We start from the raw sequence: 23,148 nt of genomic DNA on the forward strand, positions 1-23,148 counted from the left end.
TTTAATTTATAGGAATTAAGTATCTAAATTTTTTTGGCGTTTTTCGTTAAACATTTTATTTAGTAAGTCGTAAATTTATTTGAATATCCGTTAAATATTCGCTCTGAAATCAGTTACAAATAAAAAGCAACTAACAATATATCACCGTTTTAACAGGACCAGTCAGGACTGCTCTGGATTTTTAGAGAAATTAATTCATGTAGTTCTTGCTTTCTTCTTTCATCATTTAAAAGATGAATCATCTTCAACTTATGTTCTTCCTCCATGTACTGTAAATGTCTTTCAGCTATTTTCACCTGCAGTTTTACTAATTCTTGTTGATCTGTGTTAGGTTTGTCCAGACCGGCAACCATTTTGTCAGCAACATTTTCTTTAGCTGTGTCCAGTTGTAACATATTTGACACTCTTGTTGTGAGGACTGTTGAGTTGTTTTGGTTCAGTTTGTTTTCTGAAAATTGGTTAATATATAATAAGGTGGAGTCTGTATTTTTTTTATTAGGTTGATATATTTTTCTAACTATGATATTTAAATAGGTACGTAAGTACATAAACGGACTTTTATACCTTCCAATGGGGAAAAATATGGTCATTAATTACTTTTGCTAATTTCTGTTATGTCCGTGCTGTATGCGGGAAGAGAATTATAACTACAGTATAATCATTGTTAACGTAAAGAGCTGAAAAACTCATACCTTTTCCAATAACGTTGACGTCTTTTTCGTCCATTTCAAATATGACGGACTCGTCACTTTCTAAAATTTATAAAACTTATGATTTATTTGTAATTAATTCATGAAAACAAACTTATACAAAAACAAACAATGAGTCACATAGTAGGTACCTGGCAATTCAAAATCATCTTGGATGATTGATGATCTATGATTCTGAACTTCTTTTTCTCCTTCTGCATCGGCCACCAAGAGATTTTCTTTCTGATCTTCGTCCAATAATATCACTTCATTAGATAAAGGCACTGGAAAATATTGAGTTAGAGTTTATTAAATACCGTATCATTGTTGAGACTCCCACCATTTTGTTTCCTCATTCGCTTATCAGCATTTAGCATTACTTACCTGATACGGCATCACTGTCGCGCCGAGATTCGGCCCTTTGCAAGTCGGAGAAAACGTCCAACATCTTCTCTTCTACATGAGTCAACTCTGAAGCATCGGAAGGTCCTCCTCCAGTTATACCCACTGTCTGCGTTTGCAGAATGGATTTCTTTCTGATCTGTTTTTTTAAGCTCTCATATTTCAGTTTTAATGTTTTCCATGATCGAATACTAGTTGCTACCGTACACGAATTAAACAAAATCCCGATTTTAAGCCACGCCGACTCTTTCTCTTTGTTTGAAACTGCATCAGTCTTCTTATTTTCGACACTTAGTTTAAATTTTTCGACTAAACTCAAAAGTAATTGAATCTCTGCGTTTGTAAAGTTCGATGAACGTTTTCTTTTCTTCGCCTCCATTTCAGTTAAAGTTACAAATAGTTATACAACGCGCTAAATTACTTAACTACTGGAAAAAATATTTCGCTGGAGCTTATGCTCTCAAATAATTATAATATTAATAATTAGTTGACAGTATACGACATTCGCTTGACAGAACAATATTACATCCTCAGTCCTTCTTTTACGTTCCTGTGACCATTATTATTTGTTTCACTTTTATAAAGTTAACTTTGTGTCGCCTAGGTTACGTTATTCGGTGACATATCTACGGAATAAATAGCTTTTGATTATTTCTGGCCAATAAACAGAGACTTTAAAGAGTCTATTAAAATATTCGAGAAGTGTGCACCTAGTTCCGATACTTTTGAATTGATGGAATAATCGATCTTATATTTCAATAAGAATTGAGAGTTATTGACGAATTTGCAGTACGATTATCAGCAGATAATAGCAATATGTGTGCGCGAGTGCGAACGAGCGCGGCGGCGCATGGGCATGGCGCTTGGCGTGGTCCTGTGGCAAGCGCCGGTGGGCGCGACAAGGAGTGCCTTATCCGTTGACCCGGTTACACTCGATTATGGTGTCAATGAAGTTCCCTTATCAAGGACTAGTACACTCACATCAAGTACATAGGTACCTAGACCGCCGGTGCGGGCGCGAGGGGCGCGGGAGCGGCGGGCGGAGACGCGCGGGGGGCGCGGCGCCTGACCCGGATCGCGTAGGGTGAACAACCCCGCCACGTGCCACTTTCTAAAAAGAAACGCGCGTCGCCCGCGCATCCTTGCGTAGACAGCTGGAACACTGGTTGCTTCTCTATTACATGACTAAAATGTTTTGGCACCTAACGACCGACCAAATATAGCCCGTCTCACAAACGTCATTTTATTCCTTAACTGAACAACCTGTGCCCAAAATAAAAGGCACACAGGTACCTCTCAGATCTACGGTAGAGTCGGTGCTTAAGATGATTAAGTTACATTACGTTGATAGTTTTTCATTCATGTTCATGCATAATTATCTATCAATATCATAACGCAACAGCGCCGGCATCTGAAGGTACTACCTACATCGTAGTGAAATATTATGTCTATTCAGGTAATGGAATTTGTGTAGAGTCGTAGATGATGTAACCACTTCATGCTTACCTAGTTATTTTGTACCGATTGCAGTTTGCCCGATCGACGGATTTTTATAAAGTCAACATCGGTCAAAGCTGAGTAAAAATAGAGTTACCTTTCTCTATTTGTAGGTGATAAATCATGATATAACAATATTTAGCCAATTTGCTCACAAAATGTGTCGGAGTCACTGTTATTTTACGTCATAAATAAGTATATCAGGTCAGAATGTATTATTCAAAGTGCAAATCGCAGCGGATTTGATCCTTTCCCCGATAATATCAGTTTACGTAGAGGTCACGTGTACAACAGTAATAGTCACATTACTCCCGGATCCTGATCGCACGAGGTTGATAATTAAACGATAAGGGTTCTGCGCAGCGTGTACGTATATTATACGTATACTTTTACTCGCATTATGCTTTATCGATTTATGTTTGGGCTGCAATTACATGCAAATGACTGCAAACGTCTTGTTTCCAATACGCATGTTTACAAGGTCGACAATGTTTTGAACTTCAGTGCCATTTTGCATATTCCTGCATAATACAGACATATAAATTGATTATCTGTAAGCCCAGATAAATGATTACAAAAGATGCCTGATTACAGTCATAAATTATGTGAATATGTAAGAACATAACAGTGCACAATTTTATTCTGTTCACTACTATCATGTTAGTCAATTCATTCAATGAATTAATGGCATAGGCAATATTTGTGCTGGCGTTTGTGTTCGCACGTGTATTGGGGTCGCTTAGATAAGATTTAAAGTCGTGTCTTCGATGATTTGATACTTTCAGATTCGCAGTTACGATTGGCTCGCATAATCCTGTCAAAACAGCGAGAGCAGTGGTATCAGTTACTGGTGATATTGCGTGAGTGTGCCAATTGTGAGCAACCCTAGGTGTGTGCTCAGTGTTCCCCGAATCAGTTGTCGTGTGACCCCGGCGACGCGGGCGCAGCGGCCGCGGCACGTACACTCGCGTTATTGTAATGCGTTGCGCAACACAGCGCCCACACCACACCCCCCCTCGCACTGTTTGACCCCCTCCCCCTCGTCGCCTGCCGCCCCGGAGTGCCCGCTGCCCTCGCCGAGGGTATTAATTCCAATGAACTCTAACTGTGACTTATTGGTTGAAAAGTAAAGGTAGAGCTACCGAGCTTTATAATTGCGGTATTTCGTGTAAAAGAATGCAGTTCTAAATGCATTATTTATTTGTTAGTATTTTATATCGAACATACCGCTAGAGCACGTTCACGATATCAATAGAATACCGCATAAGGCTTAGGCACCCTTGCTGATGAACAGTTCATTCGACTTGTTGCTTATTATGTCAAGCAGAATTGAAATTCGCTGTTATAACATTGCATCGTAGCTAATATCAATCCAGTTATGCAAAAACATCAGCTATCACAGGGAAGCCTGCTTCTTATATCTTATGTCCAAGATACATGATTAAACTTAATTATTGCGCGCATTAGTCATCAAAATTATTGATTTAGATTAGTGCATTGGCTAGACATGCACATAAACCGATGTTGAACATTAAGTACGTTGTACATAGAATCTTCTTGTGTCTAGTGTAATTGTTTGAACAATTAGACTAACTGTCGTGATTATAGTTGTACCTATTTGTTGCAATAGTCACGACAGTTGGAGGACGGCCTTGTTACTTGTTTGTTATCGCACAAGTTTCATTTATCAACATAGAGCTTAGACAGAGTTGCAGACTTCGGCAGGTAGTTTGACTAAATGTTCCCAGAGATCAATTCACGATACTTTCAGATAGTTCCAATATCAAAGCGTATCTTTTTACCTTTACGTTTACGACTCCTTCCTATGGCGGTACCTACGCAATAATGACGTTCACAGTTCGACGGAAAACTATAAAATGCATACATGGACGTTTTCCAACACAGAGCGGGTGTGATGAGGTGCGGCGCGGGCCGCGGGGGGCGCAGGCCCGCCCCGCGACACACTTTCTGAAGGGCTCTAAAACTCCGGCTTTTGTGGCCACCTTTATGACCATCTATTCGTAGACCTTTTGATTTATTTAGCAGTTAAGGCAGGCGTTTGAAGAAAGAAAAAACTTGTTTTGAAAGGTGTGTTAAACGTGGAAATCGCTCTAAAAATTGTCAAACGTTTCCATCTTTCAAACTTGGCTCTATTCTCCTAAGTCAGCTTTATCTTGGAAATCAATTCGTGCCTGAACTAGGGACACAGTAGCAGTTTCTGCAACGTAACTTTATTTAGAATCGACGGAGATTTTCAGTAAGGAGTGCCAAACCAGGTAATTTCTGTTTGGCCCGAGTCCATCCTAATCGCGACTTGCGGTACCGCGGACGTGTGTATGCCAGCGAAGCCTGAATCACATACAATAACATCATGCTTATTTTTGAGACGCGCGCGCTTTTTTGGGAGACTATACTGTACAGTTGCTGACCACTAACAGCACAAGGATAATTATAATAATTCGTAGTCACACATAAACACACCATGTATTTAGATAGATACTATTACAGTTATTCGTTTTCGTGCGAGTGGCTGCGATTCACATCCTATCGTGTAAGTTTGTAGAAAAAACAACAGTTTATATTATAATCGTGTAGAATTATTTGGTGCGAATTACAGGACTTGGATATCAACGTAGATACAGGTAAAACAGATTACAAGTTACTTCTCAAGAAAAAAATGAAGGGCTTGTTATTTCTCCGGCATTTAATATGAATTAGTGTGAAATTAATTAATTTATCAATGTGGGAGATTCCCGAAATCATTACGGGTTATTTGTTTTTACGCTTTAGTTGGGAATGATTCACAAAGCCCCTAATTTACCCAAATAATACCAAAACTTTAACAAATCTAAGGTATGCTGGTTTCTTAGATTCTATTGCTTAGATTATTTCGCGCAAAATCTGACACATGCCATAAAATCTCCCGTATTTCCATTTATTGTGTAGTAAACTAGTAGTAAAATACATTTCAATTACATTTTGACGTTGTTTCTTTTACGAACTACCGTAAACTGTAGCGATAGCTACATACTGCCAATCACAATGCGTTGAACATAAAGGAGGGAGAGGAAATAGGATAACGGTGAGCGCGAGCGCAGTGCGTCGGCATCGTCGGCGCAAGAACTTCTCAATATCGCGAACCGTTCCCCTGTCTGCGACCAACAATGTATCATTAAAACCTCACCGTTAGCGGGGAGCTGCCCACCCCTGCGCGCGCGCTTCTCAGCCGAGCAGCGCGGTGCGGCAGCGGCGTCGCCGGCGTGCCTCGCGCGCTGGTCGCCGGTAATGGCACTCCGCACTCGATGTCGCCGCCGCCCCGCCCGACGCTCCACCGTTCACAACTTTTTGCCATTGCAAATGGAAACTACGGAGACAGTGGGGTGAATCGAGGCCGATACACCGCCACTGCGATCTTAGAAATGATGTTGATTGTCAGCCGCGATTAGAGAAAACATCATTTGTCTTGATGAACTACCAAATGCGTATATTGACTCCACGGGCGAAAGGTCAATAGCTTTACGTAACAAGCATAATGTCTATGCGAACACACATAACGCTTAAAGTTTGGATCTCCACAAACTTTAACACCCACTAATTTGCTTGTCAATTTTGCCATCGGAACGGAACGAAAGAGGGAGCATCTCATATTGGAGATATTTATAAGCTGACTATCTATCAGCAGCACCACAAAGACTCAAACTCAAAGGCAAAGAGAGAATATTAAAAATAAACAAGGCCAAAGTTTCCAAAGCCCTGGTTAACGTTTTAAACAAGGAAAAGCACTAAATGTCTCATTACGTAGTTATCCAAGCGCGTCACGTCTGTATTAGTCTCCTGAATATTTCAATTGTAGTTTGACAATGAAAGTGGCTCAGAAATCTGAAAGCAATCATCAGTAATAATGATTATATCGCGTACGCGTTGCACCATTCCTTGACCACCTAAAAAACCTACTAGATAATAATTTAGGTAGATCAATTTAGTAATAGGAGCATTAATGGAAAGTTAGCGAGTGAACAGAATGCCTTTAGAGCCACAATTTGAAAAAAGTTAATTGAAGAAGCCGCATCAAAATTGTTATAATAAAAGTAAGAAGGTAATCATGGAAGTAATTAATTTTGCACCAATTTAATTTGTATTGTACTTTGATACTTAATAACATGGCTTGCTATTTCTCTATATAATTACGCACGTAGATCGAACCAATCTGCAATGGAATATAGCATGTACATTGTACATACCCACTTAAATAGGATGTTCAAGTTAATACATCCAGCAGCTACAAAATCAAATGGTATCTGAAACATGAAGATTCTTTTCCTTCATTGTAAGTATTCGATATATTACGTCGCATCTGGGTAGTCAGGCTGCGCCTTCGAACCATCACCAGAGGATTACCACACGTAGGCATCGGCTTAGTGATCGCTTTGAGAATAAAACATATCTAAACTTATAATACGTGTAATACAAGTGTAAAATATTTTACATAGGAACAGGTAAAGTAGGAAGCGATGAGCCGAGGCTTTTGCTAACTGACCATAAAAGCAAAGATTTACGTTCAATTATTCCATATCTGATTTATGAGAACCACTAAACTACGCTCAAGTGACTTGAAGACCTTTAAGGGGATGTGGACTTGACGTTTTGTGACAAAATGCACCGATTAGATAACACTTACTTGACGTTTCTTTTCTTGCATGTAGATACTTCTTTCGCAGCTTTAAAACTGCCTTTATGGAGACAAAATGCTATTTTGAGTTGCGAATCATTGGATCGATTGTATTAATCCTGTTAAGTAATTTAAAAATACATTCCGACTCATTAACAATTAACGTGTAGCGGTTCACGCGGCCGTATACTAGCGAATAGATGGAAAACCTTAGTTATCATGTTGTGTACATGTCATAAAAGTTGAACGAGGGAAAGGATTACTGTTGTTCTAATAGATGGGCGATGGCTAACCTGTCATTACATGGCGCAACTTTCACATACTCCAACGTCACATTTATACCAAATTTGTCTTTAGTAATTATTTGACACACATTGTTAAACCGCTTCCCAGTACCTATTAGGAACATAGTTTTAAAATTATCACGCATTGTGGGGCAAGCCACAGCACTATATTGATTCGTTACACAAAATTGTACAAACTAAACAGCTAGACCGCACTCTCGACTCTACGTTGGTGTTCGAAGTATCCTCGCGCTAAATTTCATCACTTAAGAAAACAATGAACCGAGTTTTTTCAGAAGCATGAGCTTTTTCTACGAGGTACCTAACTGCTGTTTGACAACAATCAAGATTGGTTTATTTTTAATGTGTATTGCATCAAAATATTATCTGAACAAACTTTATTTGCGATGACACATAGATTATAGCTTCCAATCTCGTATGAAAGACATAAAACTCGACCTTGAGTTAGAGTTTGGCTTTGAATCCTAGTTCATACGATATAGGTAGTTAAAATAGTTGTATACGGAGAGGTTTTGGTGCGGTGACCGGGGACGTGACCAGAACTACGGAAACACGGAATGCATCGCGTCGCTTGCGCAACACAGGCTGGCCACAAACACGTTGGTCGGGGAAGACATAAAAAGAAGTATTTTATTGGTGAGGCACACCGGTAACACTAAAACGTTCGGGACTTAAGATTAGAGCGGTGTGGGCGCAAATGAAATACGTCATTTCAAGTATTTTGTGTTTCAATAGGGAAATAGATACGGTAACATTTTATTAACCAATTATCTTATATTGTAAAATGATATTTCTGCGTTAACGGAAGGAGGTAGCGCGTAGTATGCATGTAACGATTATTAATTTTACACTGTATTATGACATCACATTTCAATTGACAGTAGCAATCTCAGGGGTCTCGAACTGTGCCCGTTAGATGGCTCGTCTGATTACATGGGAACATAAATATGGAAACGTAAGCGCTGCACGTACAATATCAGTTTATCTTATAGATAGGAGTGACGTTAATTGTAATGTTAATTTAAGTGAAGTCTAATTGATACCAGTTCCTACATAGTACTAAGTGAAAGATGTTGTAAAATGGATAATAAATTATATTTTAATAAACAATTCCTGACATTAACAGTTAAACTGTTATAGAAAAGTATATTACGTCACAGTTCTACAGAACAGCAACTAGATCAAATTTTTGTAATGGAAACACCCTTGTGCATAATCGGTGACAACTTGTTTGAATATGAACTTGCGATTTAAACAACTATGCACATTGCACATATAAAAACAATGCGTGACTTTTCACACATTTTATTATGATAACATACATCTAACTCTGTTCAAATGTTCAAAGACAAGATACAGTAGACGTATTGTAATTAGTTTGATCTATTGCTCTATCACCGTCACAGTGCTCTATCGACACTACGGGCTCTACTCGCGCTCCTTGTAGACATTGTAGAGCGCGCCTCTGACTTATTGCACGACGGACCATGAGTTATGTTAGAACCAAGATCGATCATATTGAATGAGTAAAAATTTGTATGTTTAATTTTTATTGTAGTTCTTGCTCTTCTGGAATAGCCCGTTTGAAACAAATTCAGATTCAATAACAATAAAGCCTTTAAAACAGTTATTTTTTTTTAAATAATGTAAACTAAGTACCTTTACGTTCTCATGAACTTAATAATCTACTTCTTAATTAACTTTTCAAGTATGAATTGTTTACAAATAAAGCATACTTAAGTTTTAGAACTTTTAATAAATAAAACAAATAGTACTGTTATGAATTTGTTGGTGTTCCTTAATGCAAAAAAATAAAACAAAAATCGATGTTTGTCATAATACGGTGAATAGTAAAACTGCGTAAATTCTTTTCGTTACTTCTGATATATTGTGACATACTTTGAGGGTGAAATATTACTAATTTTACAATCAATAAAGTCCATACTTATGTAATAAGTCTTAAGCCAGTAATCATAAACTTAAGACCTTAAGATATAAATATTGTCACATTCTTTTAAGATTACCGAGAAATAGAATGCGGTCCAAGAGGTCCTAATTCAGCGAACTGTGGAACCTAAAGAATAATTTCGCTGATCAAACAATAAAGAACGTAGACTCTACCATAGATGGCTAAAATTATTGGCTCTTTGAAGATAATGCCTAAATCGCAAATTTTGTAGTTAGGTTTGAGATTTCACAAGCGAAAGATGTCGGTCAGTCGATAGACGTAATGCTATAGGCGCTCGTTTCAACACCCGTGGGAACTAGCTGAGTTCATTCTGGGCGAGGATCGCGAATATTTAGCTAGCCAATGTCAAAATACACTAAATTGACTAAACGTTTGCAGACTAAATCATGGACAAGTATAAAAAAAGGTTCGTAGGCATATCATACATATTGATAGAACGTACTCGGTGTGAATAACAATGTAGCTCTTTTACTACCAATTTACTCTAGCGAATGATGTTACTAGGTACATACGTCTACGTCGCGCCGTACTACTCGGAGGTAATCAGATTCGCGACACATGTTTTGAATGTAGAGCTGACGTTTTGAAAAAGCTGGGAGTTGTGTCTGTATCGGTCCGCGGGAGGGTACGGTGTGTCGTCGCGTGTTGATTTGTGTATTACACAGAAGTGATTGTGTAAGTAGTTGGAAAACCGCGGGCGGGCACAGGACACGCGAAGGTCGCGACGCCCACGGCCTGCTACTCAACATAGATGACGAGGCGAACACTACCTGTGTTCTGTCTCTTTATTATACTAATTACGGCTTCATCAACCCTGTCTATCATTCTGTTGTTATGCCCTCATCAGACTCTTATTAAATAATTTTCTGGCTATAATTGCTGCTCTGTCCTAGCGAAGTTCCGTCGTCGAGTCGGTCATTAGTCATTGTACAGATATGTATAAAACCATGCCACTAAAGGTTTTGTTGCGACTTTAATGTCATTGTAAAGGTATTATGTCAACATTACATCAGATTATCGCCATTCAGTGCATTTAAATGCTAATTTTAAGATTTAAGGGTCAACATTAACAAATATGTGGGGAATAGTGACTGAGTACTTCAATTGCATTTCAATGAAACGCCACCCTTATCCAACGTTTTGCAAAAACAAGTTTGCTGCCTCTTCATATTGTGAGTTTGTATTTATTATGCAAATATTTTTCGCTGGTGATTATTATTGGATGTAAAATCTTCAGTAATTATATTCGGAATATTTATAAATCTCGTTCACCAGCATTTCGAAGGTCATTTTACATATTAGAGCGATAAAGCACGAGGCGTCTATTATTTATGTAATAATTATGTAACGCGATAAGAAATGTTTAGTAAGATCATCAAACCACGCGATAACTTGAGACAAAATAATATTGTATAGACAAAGTAGGTAAATTTATATGTCATCTTAAAACAAGAAGAGGTGACCAAATAAAAAAAACTAAATCTTGGCTAAGTCAGTTTCGCTCTCGTCTATGTAAAGTCGACGGTCAGTGTTGATAATAACCGTGATTATTTTACACAAAAAATGACTTATAACCTCATTTTTTCCTTAAAATCCGAAGATATTTGTAAATTGTGGACTAAGCTGCGGCAACCACGACTATTTCAATTAATTACAATTCAAGTAAAACAGGTTGATATTTAAATAAGTTTATTTTTTGCGTGAAAGTCCTTCCTACTAATATTGCCCTATACATAATAAAATAATTTATTTAATGATACGTATTCATATCGACTGCTTTTTATTTATGCAGTAATAAAGTAACTCTAATTTTAATTAATATATTTACATATTTTGTTATGTCATTTATTAAACAAGACATGACAATAATGTATTTCTTTAATATGGAGGAAACTACGAGTATAGTTATGTTGTCTTTTAATAGGTATAATGTGTGTGCAGATAGTGAGTCGTCAAGACAAGCATTAATACAAATTGTGTCTGTCCTCAGAGTACCTAATTGTCGCGCATTAACGAGATGGTGCCCTCAATAGGTGCGGAGCGCGATGCGCGGCGCGCCACCCCTAAGGATGCCCATTTCCTTGTAGCTGATTACGGCTCACGGACTAAAAAAGTACAATCATAGTGCTCTCCGGCGCGGAACGCACTGTCCTCATTTGAATACAAACGCAATGCGCGTGCGCACACACCCTTAACTGTACACAGCGCCGACTCGACACACCAATCACGACTCTAAAATCAACCATCATCAGTTCCAAATCGCTCGGCCGCGATACCATCGTGCCCTCTTTTCAAAGTCGAAAGAAGAGGGACTCTCGTGTGCGAGAACGGGAGGGCGCTATGCTCGACGAGGACGGAGGACGTTAAGGGCATTCACCCCGTACCCCGTGGGTTGCGACTAGCGGCTCTACAAATGATGTACAAGCACATAGATGCCTTTCTCTATTTAGGTGCGCACGAGTTTCGAAATAGTGGCCGTGGAACTTTTTGTTGGGAGGTGGATCCTGTTTGGGTTGCGTCAGCGCATGGCGATAAGTTCGGCTATTGCTGCGGCTAGAATGTCCGCTGCACAGGTGTGCGCCCGCGCCGCCGCCGCCGCCGCGCGCTGCCCACCTCGTGCTCGCACAACCTTTCAAAATGACCATCTCCGCGACTTACACTTATCACTGCTCTTCACATTTACTATGGAGGGGCCATTCCATCAGTAATAATGTCCTTCGATTTGACTTTTACAACGGATTAATTGACTCTCGGTTTCATAGCGTGTATGTACTTAATCAAAAGTTTAAGCATTTATTACAAAGGCAACTAATTATAAGGATGTTTATGTTTCGATTTACTCAACATGGTGTCGCAACGTCGATATCTTTGAGGTTTTTTGTATTGATAGAGACACTGTAATTCAACAAGATTCTTCAAATCAGTAAAACATCAATAACGACATGAATTGAGATTACCTACATAGTTTTGACTTCCAATCAAAGTTAAGTAATTTAAGATGCATCTAATTCTCGGCATCAAAAGCGATTTCCATTAATGTTATTGCAATATTGATTGGCTTCCATAGAGCGGATGATATCGAGGTTAATGAGGTCTCCAAATACGCTGGGTGAGGCCTGAGGAGCGGGATCCCAGTCACTGGAACAACTCTATTAAAATATATGTATTCATATTTTATTGAAGGTACCAACAATGTTGTTTATGGCCTCGTCCATAATATTTGCCTACTTTCTACAATTTTGACAAATTGTACTCATACCTTTCTAAATTACGGGTGAAATAAACACAGATTGCATAAGGTTGTGTTTACTTATGTTTTTTAAAACATAATTTTGATCCATTACATGTCAATAAATTTTTATCTCTCATCGTCGCTTTTAATTTTTCCGATTGAAAACTTTGACTACTTTTCTTTCAAAACATTGTGAGCTTTTATTACTCCTTATAGGTAAGTTCAACTAAAACAGGGATAATTTAATCAGTAGTCGCTGAAAACTAAAGGACACTACAGGTTATTCTTTGCAACATGAGGCCGTGACGTTGCACACAATTAGCGACAGGTCCCTTATCGACAATTACAAACAGATATTAAAGCGAGCCATTCTCTCCAGATCACTTTATGATATCACCGATTAAAGTTGTAAAACTCATAATCATCAGGAAATCCCTTTCATAATGTGCTTTTGTGTGTAATGCACTCAGTATTGGTAGAAGTTGCTTTTGAAATTGAATCTTTCAAAATGGAGGCCTCCCGCCGTGATACACGTGGGACGTTTACACCTTTCTTGATTTAACGTGCAATAGAAGAATTATAATAAAAAGTATGCACGGATTTGCCGTCAGTGTAAGGAAATAAATATCTTGTCCTTTTAGAACAGACAATTTCTGCAAGACGTATGTATGCTAACATTAAGCGAGGGTTTTTTGGTCAACGTACACAAATTAGGTACAACTAGACCCGTAATAATTACTTATTTGTAAATCACATTTGAAAAGTATCTGTTTTGTGTGGGAATCGATCTTATGGCGGCCAAGTATGGCAAAGATGTGCATCTTAACCATTAGAATTCAGCAATTTAGTTTAAGAAATCCTCCCCTCCTCCAAGGAGAATAGAGGTCACAATGACCTTTAACCTTTTTCACAGTACAAAGTATATTCTAATTTTATTTATATTATTATGTAAGTGCACAGTAGCGTAAAGGTGTCAATGAATGCTAATTTACACGTTTTATAAATGCCTAATGTCCTGTTGGTCGAGGATTATTTGAATGTCATAAGGTGATAGAGCGCATCGCTCAGTCTACGAGGTTACGTAGTTGCCACGGTCAACACATACTTAGATAACGATTTGCAAAATATCCCTCAATTTTTTACCAAAGCTACATTGCGCGATTAAATCCGGTAGTCATTTTATAACACGGATCTATCCGCTGTTTATTATATACATCTATAAGTAGGTAAAACATTAGAATGAAGTCAATGGTTATATATTTACCTATTTCCATTTAACGCTGCTTTACGATAAGCACGGCTTAACTTTCAAAAGTTGACCGAAATGTATGTCAGAACATGCATTTTTTGTCGAATTTTGATATGCCATGTTTCAGGTATTCTGGTTAGTTTTACATATCGTTTTGCTTTGGTTAGGTAGATACTGAATTTAAATTGTTAAGGTGGAGTCAGCTAGAGATGACAACGTGAATATATTAAGTAGTTATAGGCCTCATACTAAAGAACGTAATCCTCTGCTCTACACTTCGAAAACAGCTTACTGTTTTAGGAGTTACATTTAATTGCTATTGCATCGTAACCTTAAAAGGCAAGTCTAGACGATAGTTGTTTACAAATAAACATAATACCTCTACTTACATAAGTGCTATAATTTTACAATATTTACTATGTAAGTAATAGATTTATATATGTATAAGATAATAACTGTAAAATCTAGTAAACAAGCATCAATATTCTAAACATAAAGCTTCTCTCGCGAATAGTCGCGACTGTATAAATAAATCGTCCGCCAGCAACATCCACCTGCAGACAATATAGGTAAGTATGGATTTTCATGTAGGTAGTTTTCCATGGCTATTATCGATCGGCGCAGATAACTAGCTGGTGTCCTGGGGGTGGCGGCCCCACCCCACTATCGATGTGTTGTCGATATAGCCCCCATCATGCACCCACTAATTGCCGGAGGGTGCTACACTCTGCACTCTGTCTGCACGATAATTGTTTTAAATGTACAATAACAGAGCCAGAGGGTGCCGCTCAACTTTCAATGCAGGCTTTAATTTTGTTTAATTTAACCTTTACAAGGGTGTAGGGTACATGTAAAAATATATATGAATAATTAAACAACATTGTTGATCGATCTCGCTACATGCACATTAGGTTAAATGCCCCTTAAGATTCAGATAATAACTTAGGTAAGTCTACAAAAAACAAATGAATATAATAAGGTATTGCGCGGTGGACTGGCCAGCGTTCCTTCGAAATAAGAGAAATAAAAGTGGAACAAAAAACCAAGCCGGTCATCCCCCTCTGGACGGCGGCAAAAAGTACAAAAGTGGGCCACCTCCCGCCGTTCCCAGGAATGCCTCACGTCCCCTTCCCTCTGAGGGACAGACTCGACTTCATCTCGTGGGAGAGTTTTCACGATCATCTTACTTTTTGTTCGTCTATACTTCCCTCCACATTATATGATTTTTCATAGAAAAGAAATTGAGGGAATACCGATGATCGCTTTCTTGTAATCTCGTGTATAAAAATAGAGATGATAAACTTTGACTTCAACGGTTTTACCTATTTGATAGGGATTTTTGCTACACAGAGGCTTAGATATAGTAAACAATAACAAGGCAGAAATGTCACGACCGTGCATCTTGAAGACGATGATACAAATACATTGCTATGTGTTACGAAACATTATAATTACAGCCTCTTTAATTAAAACACACGCACCTGGTCTGTGTCTGCCCAAAAATATGTCACAATAAAATAAAAGCACGCAACAATGAATGGTATTTATGATTGTTTGATTGTTGAAAGAGTGTTTAGAATTAGTTTTATTGTTATGTCGGGCACTAGAGCGAATAAAAGTTATGAATGGACGCACTCCCCATGTGCGGCGCGAGTGCGGCCGCGCGGCGCAACTGTCACGTGACATATCGTGACTGAACTCGCCATCACACCGACCTGCTACACTGTTCATACTGGATATGACACGCATCAAAATAGGATTAGTTGACAAGTCGAAGAGTTTTGATCCCGATAATAACAGAAAGCTCTTGTAAATAATTTCTGTTATTATTATTTTTCTACTTTTACTGTCCTCCAGTAAATAAAACGAGGGTTCGTAGTCTTCGTTTTATTTATAATGATAATGGGATTAATGTGTCACAACAACATCCTTGAAAATGATGTCTCATTTTATTTGCAAGTCTACCGCGTTACCGCGAGATAAAGTTAGAACTTACTCTTCTTATAATTACAAATTGAATAATTCGGTACATTCCCAAAGATATATAAAACAATTTTTGTATTCAATATTTCTAAAAAAAGCCCAGGAAAACCCACAAATTACAGTCAGTTCACGGTAAGTTCTACAACAACACAGCTCATATCACTTCCAGTGAAACACGTGTAGAGCGTCATCGTGTGAAAACCGCGGGCACTTGTCGTTTGACACGGAGCCGCGATAAGTGACGACGGACGAGGGGCGCTAGTTTACAGGTTATTAACCGGCCCCAAGGGGAAGCCGCCATTATTTTAATACATCAATATATTACTGATTTACGCATTGGTACTATATTGAGGTGTACGTGCGAAGGAAAAGCGGAAAAGCGCGCGAAAATGTTTAGTCGCGTTTGCAAGCAGGTTGGGTCTCAGTAATACTTGCATGTTGTTTATAATGATAGCATGCATTGAAGTTATAGTTTTTATAACATTCATAAGTTTTCGGTTTAAGTAGGTAAGTCTACAATACCAACAAAATTGGTGTATCGGGTTCTAGTTCTACGTAGTTATAATTTGGTTTTATACGCAATGAAAGTCTAGGAGGTAAAAAAACCTTCAGACTTCATAAATTTTTCTGTTACATACATAATTTTGAGATACTAACAATTTCGATGTTGTCATCAAAAGCAATTGAAAAGGATTCAACATAATAGTCCAAGAATCCGGTTTACTTTAATAATTAAATTATGTGTTTAAGTGAAGGTTTTACGACAAAGTAGTTTAGGTAACAATGTTTATTTTATAGTCTAGTCATAGCACGTCTGAAGTGAAAGTGTTATCAGTATTTCAGATCGTTTTCCGGCACCTCACCAATATCTAATACAATCATGTTAGATGACCATTTGAAAAAGTTCGCGAAGCCAAATTACCGCATAGTTATATAAATGAAATAAATAGCTTTGAAAGTCTTGCTTGTGTTTCTTGGTTATCCTTTATATGAAAAAAATAATAATACAGAATTGTCAGCTGTGAAGTACCAATAAATAAATAAATAAAATTAAATACTCTCAGCGGCGCGCGGTTGAGTTAGGGATGAAGAACAAGCAAAGGGTTTGGCGCTTTGGCGATTACTGGGCGAAAGGTGGCGATTACTTAATATTATTATAAACATTATTATGGGTGCTTGAATTATCGCATGACCTTTTATCAATATTGTATGCAATACAGATCTGAAACTGACCGATTGAGTCTGTAAAGTAATAGCTACCGGACATTAGAGCGCTAAATTTTAAAAAAAGCTTCTCTAATGGTGTGAAACAGAAGCAGTAGATAAAATAAGGTCTAAGAGAGTAAACAATGTCTGAATTCGGGGCTTAAATGGCAATTTTTAATTCATGTATATTCTCCGTGATTATACTAGTGAGTGCGCGCGGAGATGCTTTGAAGTACCTTCTACTAGATCAACAATAGTGTGATAACATAGATTTTGCCGGTTCTTGCTCGTTCATTATACTGGGTTTGAGTGCTCGGCGTGGGAGAAACTGTAGTGTCAACACGAGTGCACCAGTACCGTTCAACCTGCGCAAACAACTGTACAGGCACACATGCAGTTATAACTCATGAGGGATATCAACATCTTTATACCTACCGTAATATTTACTACGGCCCCGTTGAAGTTAAAAGCCTACCTCGATCGTTTTTTGTTTGTTTGTCGTATGGTTAGTGTCAAAGTTGTTCAAGCCCCCCGAAAGGCCTTTGCCGTGGTCAACTGTTCTATCTTAATTGACAGCAATCGGGACCAACTTTTTACGTGCCCTCCGAAGCACGGAGACGCCCAGCTCAAATACCACTATGCGGTCACTCATCTATGGAATGACCGCGCCAAGTGTAACCCACAGATCGTTTACCGACCGGTGAGCGCAACTAGCTATGGGCGCCTCAATACCTCAAAACTCAAACATCGATTAGGAACTCATCTGTTGGAATTGATATTAATTTTCATTGATACATAATTTCACGTTTGTTGTACCTGAAGGTGTGCGAAATACACCTACGTTTCGTTGTTAACAAATATTATGAGCTTATTGCCATTTGTTGGGCACGTTACCAAACTCCGGGCTACTAAAAGGAGTCGTTAGGCACCTAGACTATGTGCTTAAGTACTTATTGACAAAGTTGTAGTTGTTTTTACATGAGATATTTATTACCTACAAAGCAGAAAATAATTTCTGTTTGTGTCAGCTAGTCAACGTATTTATATTCTTAACTTTGATTTCCGGATAGCTTACCTTGTTACTAAGTTAATCCTACAAGAATCTCCGAGTATGTACAATATGTACATTGTAAATGATTAATTCATTATTATGCTGCCACCATGTTGCTTGGACACTGCATTCTGCATTCCTGTATCTCTAACGTTTACATTCTTATACAATATAACTCAAAGAATTAACAGTCACTAGACAATTTTCCGCTCCGCCGGTTTTACTTTTAAATTCGTTACGAGTGAAATAATAAAACCATTGATAGAAACAAACCACCCTCATGGTTCACCCTCGCGTAGCATATTGGAATTACACTCCAAAACTTAATTTATACTCTATATTGTTATTACTAAGGTTGAGAATGGTTTGTGTAGTATATAATATAGTGATATAAGTGTTACGATTGTAATGCAGTAAATTCAGTTCAATTTGACATGATAGAGTCGGTGCTGCGCGTAGGCATGCGGGTGGGGTGCGTCGTAGTTGTTTTTTATTTAGACCGCTCGGGTGAAGGGTGCGCGATCATTTGTTTTTTTGTCGGTCTAAGTATTTATAAGTACTTTGTTTAAGTGTTTTAGTTGGGGTTGAAGCTTGGGAATTAAAAACACAGTTAGATGATTCATTTTGAAAATGTTCAAGTGTACCTATGCGTTTTCATTGTAAATATTCAGTCTTGATGTTAAAATTTTGACACGTTTGGCACGTTTTTTGTGGTGATTTTAAGAGGTGTATTAATTTGATCTTCCACCTAATTATGATTATAAGTCACAGGTGTAATCCTTCTCTTTTCAAAAGAGCGATTTGATTAATATTATACAGAACTGGGCACTTTACATCAAAGGACAAAATGTCCACAGTGTCAAAGCATACAAACAAACACAAAAGCAACAAGAAATACCATCACAGCGTTTATTTAAACGATGTTCATATCGGATTTCCTCCCCTATACACACTACACACGCACTCGCAAGCTACCAAGCGGTTATTACGTTTAACATCTTTTAAATATGCATGGCCAATAAAATACTGAAGGGTGCCGACATGGGAGACTGATTCAACTGTGTGTCCTACAGAATTATTTCAAGGGAAACGAGGGTGCCTCCCTGATTTAATTAAGGAAGTGCACGTAGCCTTACTGACAGAAACCACGTGTTGCGACTAGCCAGTGACAGTTATCATTTAATTATGGCTTTGATTGACTAGAGCTGAAACATATCTAGAGTGAGATAGGGCCTTTGGAGTCGGCAGGCACGATATTCCTATTTTGCGCCTTTTGCTGTTACGCGGTATTTACAAAGTGCTCTTATGCGGTCTTGCACGTGCATTGACGATATGTACGAGTATGTTTGTTTGTTACTCTTTCATGAAAAAACGACTGAATAGATTTTAATATGAACAAATAGTTTGTAAATTAGATTAACACATATTGTAATTTTTTCTTGGATATGTTTTCGGACGAAGTCGCAGGCGGAAGCTATTTCTATCCAGAGCAGACACTTCCATCATGTTAAAATTCCTTCCAGTCTTTAAGACACACTTACATTATAGGGTCTTGCTTATATAACCTTCATACATCGTTATTCACGGCTGTAGTTCACCTTGTATTTCCTCGTGTTATGGCGGAATTGTATTCATGTTAGTTAATCAATGACACAGGTGAATCAGGTGAATGATTCCGCTCATCCCCTAGGCAATCGGTATGAGAGGGTGGCTCTATTAATAGGCGAAACCACATGGCTATCTGTACAGTGTCCATTAGTTTAATGATTATTGATTACTGTCTATTTGCGTTCATACGTTGATTTATATTTAATGTCCTGGATGTTTTTGGTCAGGCTTTGGTAATCCATCAGACAGGAATATATTCAGACCAAAGGCACACATTTTTATGCGGGCGAGTTTAAAGTATGAAGTAAAGTACTTCCGGTTCTACGACATTCATGAGACTCTTTTATTGCAGTACTGAGATTTTTACTAATAATTTCAACGAAAACTTTTGGGGCAACTCCGAAAGTTTTTGTTTATTTAGGTACTGATAAAATAAAAATCACTACCTATTTTATTTATTATATGTGATTACTGAATATTACACGACTTCATCTGTTATTCCGTTTACGATGTTTTCTATACATAACATGAGAAATGTTTGAAAACGGAAATTAAATCATTTCTTCCATCACCGCCACTTCAATGTTTAAGTTATTTAATTGTGTGAGGCTTTAGTAATATCTCCAATTTCCTCAGTGCTTTATCTCCGAGCGGACGGATATCTACTTCGATATTCACCGTTGGAGAGATGTCGCAAGCGCATTTAATTTTCTTGTCCACTGCTCAAAAGAAACGCCCACAGTTCCTCGATTCCCAAGTTTCGTTATTTCTGTTTAAAAAAACGAGTTGCGTCCAGTTTCACGGAGAGTACATACGCACCTACCTGCAGAGCGAGCCCTCTCAGAGTTAGAAGGCATTTCAAAACAAAGAAATGGAGTCCTTGCCCTCGGTGAGGGCCGAGTAGCCCTCGCTCACGGTTGCTCACAAAGGGCTGTGATTGCGAGGGGCGCGCGGTGGCGCGGGCGCGGGCCGCGGGTGAACGACCGCGCGCCGGGGTGGCCGCCCCCGGCCGGCGTCCGCGCACGCTTGGCCGACGGTCTGTAACGTCCCTCATTCCTATACTAAGTATTTTATTAAAATCTACAGTTCCGGTCGCATAAATCGCAGCTCAAAATATCCTTGTAGGGTGCGCACAATGCGCTATTTCATAAACAGCCCCACTTCAAATGTAACGACTTGTGAAGTCTAATGACCGATGCTTTAGTTCATAATTACGTATCCCTTCGTGGGAAAAAAGTTACCTGTAAAGATAATTATGCAAATCAAACATAATAAAATTACAATTAAATGACACCGGTAGATAATGCAAAAGGTAGAGTAGTCATTTGGTAACTAAGCACCGCTATTGTAGAAAATCTGTTTACTCTGACCTATCTGATGCACGTGGCGTCGTAGTAGGTAGTTAGGTACAAATTCGGTGTGTGGTGTATGGTGTCTATTGTGTAGTTGCTTCCCCTTCATAACATGATGTACAGTACACACCATTGGATTTGTTCATTGATTAAAGTACTTTTCCCGTAGCAGTGACATCATTATAAAAACATACCAGAGGATCTTCAACGTCGACTTCAGAAAACGGGGAGATCATGATGCTCTCTAGCCACGAAATTTACCATCAACGAAGCCATACACTTATCAGGCTAGTTTAAACAAAAAAGTTAATTTTGCACATAGTCAAATAAGTCGTTTGAATGTCCCAAAGTATCGTGTATAATATCCTAAATAAAAAATAAACCCCTTCGCTAACAATCACACAATAAGCTCGCTCCTACAAATACATGCAATTAGGGCAAGCTATTTCCATATCGTTGGCGTAGCCTGACAGATTCGCGATCACCAGCCAGTGCTGTACATTAGACAGACGGTGCTCCAACCACCCGATTTAGCCCTGCAGCCACCACTCACGCCACCGGACGTGTCGGGGTGCTTTATTCTTAGCCACCGCGTGCCTACATCGGAAAATATAACCTAGACGTTTTGAATTGCTGTAAATTTTGTATGTAAGTGGTATTGAAATAGTTTTGATATTAATATTTTAAGCGCCTTCTTTTTTAAGATTTTTTTATTGTTTTCTACAACTGGAAATGTTACTAAGAAATTGTCATGTGCGTTTAGGGGATTATGAAAAGTAGGTAATAGAAAACTAAAGAACTTGCATTGTTAATATTTGTTAATATTTTCTAATTTTTTTTCTCATGTCAGTGAACTGTAACTGTTCTTTTGACAATAAATATTCTTTAGACGAGCTTTCTTAATAGTCTTTGCAGAAATATTAAGGAAGAAATAGTAAGTGTATAGTCATTCCGAAAACTATAACTATTCACAATTTCGCATGCAGCCAAATTATATTTATTCCTGCGCCTGGAACCATTCACCATTTAGATTAAAGTCTCAGTAATTAAGCACTGCAGAGTCGCCAAATTGTACCTGAGATTAATATCAGTATATAAAAAGCTCCTGATTTAAAATGCGCCTCAATATTCTAAAAATCTTTTCAAACTTTGGACTTATGCCCTATGCAGTTGGATACTTCGTAAAAAAAAAACAGGTAAGTAGAGTAGAAAATTAAATGGAAAATTCATTGGTATGTTTCTTATTTCAGATATAAAATGCGTAGACCACAAGCATAGATTAAAATATATTCCTCAAAAAGTACAGTGTACAGGAAAAGCGAAAATCGTTTTTATCAATAAAGTTCCTCAGGTGTACGTCAAAATTATAAAAAATAATGCGGCACAAAACAAATACAATCACGCGCTACGTAACTTAGCGTAACACACTACTTTGTTTTTAATGAATTCGATCATAATTCTTAGTGAGTGATTTAACACTTGTTTTTACAATAGTGACACAATATCGAAACATCCCATAATTACTGTCGTATGAAGTGTTTTTCTGGGAAATGCAGTATTCTGTTAATGTCCTGTGTCGTGAGTTTCCCGAAATATGCTCAAGAGCTTACGGATTTTGCTCGGGCCGTTCCTAAGTAGGTTGAACTAGGTTGCCTGTTATTTTTTTATTTTAGATTGAGGACAGCGGTAAATTAAGTAAATCTAAGTATGAAGATCAATAGTTTTCCTATTAATAATGTATTATTTGGCAATGAAAGGATTCGCGTTTCTTGTCTGCTCATCTCCTTTAAAAACATATATCGTTATTAGCATAGTTATGTAGTCTTGGTTGATTTCAAATATTCAATTGTTGTGATTTAAAATGCTATGCCGAAGTGTTTGTGTGTAAATTACTTAGTAAGTGTAAGCGAATGACGTATAATGTCTGCATCTCTTG

The 23,148-nt window shown here is 38.1% G+C and overlaps 1 protein-coding gene across 3 annotated transcripts; it reads right to left on the bottom strand.

The window, feature by feature from the left end:
- Positions 1-53: 53 nt before the first annotated feature.
- On the bottom strand, positions 54-6,146 carry LOC142981615 (uncharacterized). 3 transcript variants are annotated; one of them, XM_076127656.1, is made up of 5 exons: positions 5,773-6,146; positions 1,074-1,200; positions 842-973; positions 693-752; positions 54-448 (listed from the first exon to the last, which is right to left on the bottom strand). In XM_076127656.1, exons 1-5 carry the CDS (start codon positions 5,938-5,940, stop codon positions 150-152), a joined length of 786 nt encoding a protein of 261 aa, XP_075983771.1. In that variant the 5' UTR covers positions 5,941-6,146; the 3' UTR covers positions 54-149. The 3 variants fall into 3 exon arrangements, with proteins under 3 accessions (XP_075983771.1, XP_075983760.1, XP_075983753.1); XM_076127645.1 differs by having other exon boundaries at positions 1,074-1,230; XM_076127638.1 differs by having other exon boundaries at positions 1,074-1,717; positions 5,773-5,913.
- Positions 6,147-23,148: the final 17,002 nt, after the last annotated feature.

The sequence above is a fragment of the Anticarsia gemmatalis genome, chromosome 2, assembly GCF_050436995.1.
Source record: "Anticarsia gemmatalis isolate Benzon Research Colony breed Stoneville strain chromosome 2, ilAntGemm2 primary, whole genome shotgun sequence".
Taxonomy (NCBI): Eukaryota; Metazoa; Arthropoda; class Insecta; order Lepidoptera; family Erebidae; genus Anticarsia; species Anticarsia gemmatalis.

What these genes read in the sequence shown, in the direction of transcription:
- LOC142981615 (XM_076127638.1), bottom strand. Translation starts at nt 1,470, where the DNA reads ATGGAGGCGAAGAAAAGAAAACGTTCATCGAACTTTACAAACGCAGAG. An exon ending in AGATGATTTTGAATTGCCAG is followed by an intron (nt 753 to 841) that starts GTACCTACTATG and finishes TATAAATTTTAG; the next exon opens with AAAGTGACGAGTCCGTCATA. An exon ending in CGTCAACGTTATTGGAAAAG is followed by an intron (nt 449 to 692) that starts GTATGAGTTTTT and finishes ACCAATTTTCAG; the next exon opens with AAAACAAACTGAACCAAAAC.